The sequence below is a fragment of the Mus caroli genome, chromosome 8 (assembly GCF_900094665.2).
Source record: "Mus caroli chromosome 8, CAROLI_EIJ_v1.1, whole genome shotgun sequence".
NCBI classification, from domain to species: Eukaryota; Metazoa; Chordata; class Mammalia; order Rodentia; family Muridae; genus Mus; species Mus caroli.
The window spans coordinates 41,564,067-41,569,482 of record NC_034577.1 but is presented as its reverse complement, the minus strand read 5'-3'; the positions used below and the strand labels follow the sequence as shown (position 1 = coordinate 41,569,482).

At 44.7% G+C, this 5,416-nt stretch overlaps 1 protein-coding gene across 5 annotated transcripts in view; it reads left to right on the top strand.

Annotated features, from left to right (window-relative positions):
- Positions 1 to 5,416, top strand: part of Wwc2 (WW and C2 domain containing 2) — a 167,194-nt gene that overhangs the window by 15,323 nt on the left and 146,455 nt on the right. Inside the window, exons 1-2 of one of the 5 annotated variants that reach the window (XM_029480325.1) lie at positions 433 to 843; positions 2,932 to 4,095. The exons of 2 other annotated variants lie outside the window; for them this stretch is intronic. In XM_029480325.1, the coding sequence (XP_029336185.1) occupies positions 4,016 to 4,095 (80 nt within the window). In that variant the 5' untranslated portion in view covers positions 433 to 843; positions 2,932 to 4,015. Of the gene's footprint in view, positions 1 to 432; positions 844 to 2,346; positions 2,738 to 2,931; positions 4,096 to 5,416 lie in introns of those variants that run through there. 2 more of the 5 variants (XM_029480324.1, XM_029480323.1) reach the window with 2 other exon arrangements.

Genomic DNA, 5,416 nt, shown 5'->3' with positions numbered 1-5,416 from the left:
CCCCCCCCCCGCAAGACCTTCTTTGTTAATAAAGTTAGCCAGTTTTGAATATTTTGGTATTATAAGAAAGAGCTGAGTTAATACACCGGAGGCTTACAAGGTGACGCTTTGGGGTGGAGTGGTGGATCTGAGGCTTGTGAGTTTGACTTCAAGGCTTTGCTTTAGCCACAGGCCATCTACAAGTGCTCCCTGGACAACCTTTGCCCTCTTGTCTGGGTGCCCTTGAGGACTTCACGTTTGACACTTCGCTCAACCTTAGCTGCCATTTGATTACCTTGTAGAACCTTAGTTGTTGTACTTCTGTGGTGTGTTCAGTGTTTGCACCTCTGACTGAACTCCTGCTTTCTCAGTGTGTTCTCTAATCCTCCCAGGTCGAGCAGGTAGGCGCCGGTTAGTCAGGTCATGCACGGCATTACTTATTTATGCCCCTGCTCAGGACAGCCTGGCGGTAGTTGCACACACACAGCTAATTTGATTCTGTCACTTGTGCCTTATACCAGTGTTCCACCTTCTTTCTGAGGCTGAGATCTGACATGCTGTAAATCCTCTTTATCCCTGTCATCTGGCTCTAAAACCCCTTTGCCCTTGGGCTGTAGCTCCTCCCACCTCTGCTCTGTAACCTCCGTCCTCCTCTGCAATCGCCCTCCAGGCCCCGCCCTCGTTAGAGGTCCAGCCAGCGGTGCTTGAAGGAGCAGATCCTTTCTGATAAGGGAGAGCTGCTTCCAGGTTCTCCTTTAAATCAGTTTCAAACCTGATCTGCTCTGCTGTGTGAGGGAGCCTGGGTTCTACTACAGATTCGTGAACTACAGACCTTGATTGGAATTCCTTTCAACCTTGACTTCTGTAACTAGTCCTGGGTTGGGCGGTCGGGTGGTGTCAGTTAATCCGAGCCATATCTCAGTACTTCTTTTGGTGTTTGTGGTAATTGAGCACCGTTCTTACAATTCCACTGTTTACTTCCTCAGAGAGCCTAGTTTGTGAACTCTAATTAAGCGCTTAGATTATGCATGCAAAAATCTTTTGTTCCCGTGTTGCTATGAGCAACAGTTGGAAAAGCTAACCTTCTATTTCAATAGGAGTTGTGGACAAATATGAGGATGTTAACAGATTTTAGAAGACTCGTGAAGTGTTGAGTGTTGCACCTATAACAAACTGCTAAGCAGTGTGACCATAATTGTGGCAAGTCAGAATGCAGTAGATGTGAATAATCACGAGACAGATTGACAGAACATTCCTAAAATGTTATTCAAATGAGGCAAGACCTTGCTGGGCTCTGGCGGGGTAGCCAAGAAGTGAGTCTTTAGCTGCTTGTCTGGCTGGCTTTGTTGTTGTGTCTAAAAACTGCTGCTCAGTGGTTTGCTGGACAGGCCAGGACTTACCTGGAATTTTCCTGACTTATTAGTTTTTTTCCTTTCCCAAGCAAACTGTCTCCTTCTCTCTTTCCCACATTGCGGCTTTCACTGTTCTCTACTGCTGCTCTAAATTGTCGGACTCCAGTCAACGACTCAGGACTTGGGTGGTTCTCTTGTATGGTTTGTTTATTTATTAACTACATTTCTTTGTGCCTTTTTTTTTTTAAACAACTTTATTTTACTTGTGTGTGTGTGTTTTGTGTGTATGTTTTAAAGATTTCTTTCTTTCATTCATGTATGTGTGTACATTGTCATTGTCTTCAAACCTACCAGAAGAGGGCATCAGATCCCATTACAAGTGGTTGTGAGTCACCATGTGGTTGCTGGGAATTGAACTCAGGACCTCTGGAAGGGCAGTCAGTGCTCTTAATCTCTGAGCAATTTCTCTAGTGCTTACTTGTGTTTTTATAATTTTTTTTCCCCCTTCCCTTCTCCCTCTTGCTCCAGCCCTGCTCCCTCCAGCTCAAAGGTTTTTTTATTTGTTTCTCATTATGGGTGGTTGTGAGCCACCATGTGGTTGCTGGGATTTGAAATTATGACCTCCAGAAGAGCAGTCAGTGCTCTTAACCTCTGAGTCATCTCACCAGCCCTTCTTTGTGCTTGTTTGTTTGTTTGTTTGTTTGTTTTTTGAGACAGGGTTTCTCTGTATAGCCCTGGCTGTCCTGGAACTCACTCTCTAGACCAGGCTGGCCTTGAACTCAGAAATCCACCTGCCTCTGCCTCCCAAGTGCTGGGATTAAAGGTGTGAGCGCCACCATGCCCTACTTTTTGTGCTTTTTAAATTAACTGTTTACTTACCTAAATTAGTGGCAGTAGTGAAGAACAAAGATTGGTCCATTTGAATAAAAGTCTAGAAAGTAGTTCTCAACCTTCCTAATGCTGCAACTCTCTGATACACTTCCACAACTGTCATTTTGCTACTGTTATGAATCACATTTTTAAGTATCTTATATGTAGGATATCTGACATGTAACAACCCACAGGTTAAAAACCGCTGGTCTAGAACCTTTGAACACCGAGCGGTAGTCGTGAGTTCTCTCTCCAGAAGCCACGAGTGGGAAGTGGGCTGGATAAAGGAAGGCATGGATGGGGATGCTCTGATGTAGGGATTCACAGGGACTAATTATTTCTCCCTTCTAGGACAGAGTGCACATGGGAGAGGAGCCTGTGTCCTCTTCTGTGCCTCTCCTCTGCCCTAACCTTTGAGAGCAAACCCTAGCAGATTGTCAGGCATAGCTTGTGAGGGACTCTGAGGGCCAGCGCAGTGTCTGCTCTCACACCTGCTGCTCTGTGGATGTCAGCTCTGCCCGTGTGTATTCCAAATGGTAATATAAAAAAAATCATTTTTACATGTCAACTATTTAAATTACATTTTGCACATCTTAATAAGATTATATATACACACACAGACACACAAACATACATACATACAAGGATAATCTTGGGTGTCAATTCTAATAGGCTTCATTGACAGTTAAGCAGTTCATTCATTGATGCTGCTGGTTGGTGTATTTTTAAGGAAGAAGATCACCATGGAAATGGAAACCTGATTTCATCCTAGTGCCAGAAATGGCCCTGCAGCTGTAGAGAAGCAGCGTCTCTGCAAGTACAGCAGGGAGTTTGCTGCTCCATGACAGAATCACTGCAAGTTAACCAGTCATTTGGAGATGGACAAACCAGGAAAACTGGCTTCCCTTTCCCCACTTTAGGACAATGAGGAATCAGTTGGTTACCTTAGGAGTTCTCGGCTCAGCTACCTGAAACGCTGCTTATTTGTACGTTTTACTGAAAAAAAAAAAAATCCAGTACTTGTGTTCAAGAAATGATGGCATGTAGACTGGCTTATTATGAATTGATAACAAAAAAAGATTTTTACTTCTGAGATACAGAGCTCTCCTCGACATTGGATTCATTTAAGTTAAAAGTAATGCATAAAGCCATCCACTCTGACATCTGTAAACTTGTCATTTTGAACAAGGAGTTTTTATTAATGGCTCTTCTGCGAGGAAACAGAACGCCAATTGGGGGAAGTTGAAGTTTGTGTAATAGTTCTGGAGGCCCCGTGAAATGATTCTGTACATAACTGTATTGTCTAAAAAGTCATAAATTAATAGAACTCTGCCTTGACAAGAATAAAATGTTCACACAGTGTGTAACTGAGTGCAAACATATTTAATATGATTTAACTTTACCATGCCTTTATCTGCATAGGAATTGTCTTGATGTGTTCTGGTGTATAGACTTGACTATATAAAATACACTAACACTCGTTTTTCACAGCATTGGAGATGGAGCCTGGGCCACATGCGGCAAGCAAGCCGTGCTGCCCACAGTTCCACTGTGTAGGAGAACATGATGTGGTTGTTGGTGGGTGAATCCCGTGTGGTGATTGTTGCCCCAGTTACAGAGGTACAAAGTTGTCTGTGGGTAAGACTGTGAGCGCAGAGAATATCTTTAATACCCATGTCTTTTAGTTTTGCTGGGTTAAAATAGCACCACTTGGTTACCTGATTTAGTTAAACATTAGTCCAAGTTAAAAAGCTGTGTGTCGTTCAAGATGATCTAAACTGGAGACACTTTGCTCCTTCTTTTCCCCCAGTGACATGACAGTGCTGAAGCGTTCACATTTTAGTGTCCCGGGACAGAGCCTGGCCATTCATTTCCGACTGCCTGTCTTCCCACTGTGAGTCCTCAGGGTCTTTTAAAGGAAGTTGATGGGAGTAGCCTAAAGAAGGAAGGATTTATTTTGGCCAATAGTTTGCAAGGTTGTAGCTCATTGTGATGGGGAAAGCATGGCAGAGTTCATGGCTCTGTGTGTGTATGTATGTGTTCTCAGTTAGGAAGCAGAGCAAGCCAGAGGGGACCAGAGCTGGCCTCTAACCCGAAAGATCTACCTCAGTAGCTTGCGCCACAGAGAAGTCTCACACGTTACCCCAGCTGTGACTGTTCAGACACAAGCTTGTGGAGGACATTTCAGGGGCAAACTATCTCAGGGAAACATTATTGAGAACCTGCTTCTCCTAGAGTCCCGCCCACCTCTAAGCAGCGCATTCTGTTTTGCGGCCATGGGGCCATGGACCAAGTCAATCATTTGCTTTCTATTCTGGGCACTTGAGTTTTCTGCCCCATTGGTCAGTATGTCTGACTTCATGCACTAACAAGCTCTCTGACTAGCCTCATCCCTGTGATGGGAAAACAGGTTTGTTGGGGATGCTGAGGGCAGTGTGTTCGTTTTTTTCTGTGTGTGCTGGTAAGTTGTAACCTCTGTGACCTGTTTCTAATGCTGTCACTTAAGAGGTGATTAGGTTAGTGAACATTATGAGAGTAACGTGCATCATCCAACATTTCCAGCAACTTAGAGTGGACAGAGATGGCAGTGATTTATCCTAACTTCTGCACTGTTGCTGTGAGCCATGTATCTACCTCTCAAGGCTCTTCACGTCTTTGTAGTTAATATGTCTGCTTAGTCTGTGTGTGCGTGTTGCACAGGTTGTCTTCAAGGTCTTCCCCCTCACTTGCTCTCGGGCTTAGTCTTGGAGGCAGGGTCCCTCACAACCAGGAGCTCAGTGATGGGGTGAGGCCTCCTGGCCAGCAAGACCCGCAGGTCCTCCTGGCTCCGCAGTGCTGGAACCACAGGTGATTTCCTGCAGCCGATTTGTATGTGGGTCCTGGGATGCGAACTCAGGTCTTCATGCTCGTGTTGCACGTACCGTAGTGACAGCCATCTTCCCTGCCTTATCTCACTTAATTCTTACAACAGCATCTGGGGGTGGGTATGTGTTAGAGTCCTAATTTAATTTGCTGTTGTGGTCATTTAAAATACAATCTGCTGCTTAGTTATTCTGCGGCCTCTCCTGAGCACTGAAGCCCTCTTCTTACCATGGCACATCGTAATACTGCTTTCCCCATCCACTCAGCAGAGGAAGATCCGCTGTTGTTCTAGCGAGGACAGGCCTTTCCAGCTGCACTCTTCTCTTTCTATGAGTTTTTTTTTTTTTTTTTTT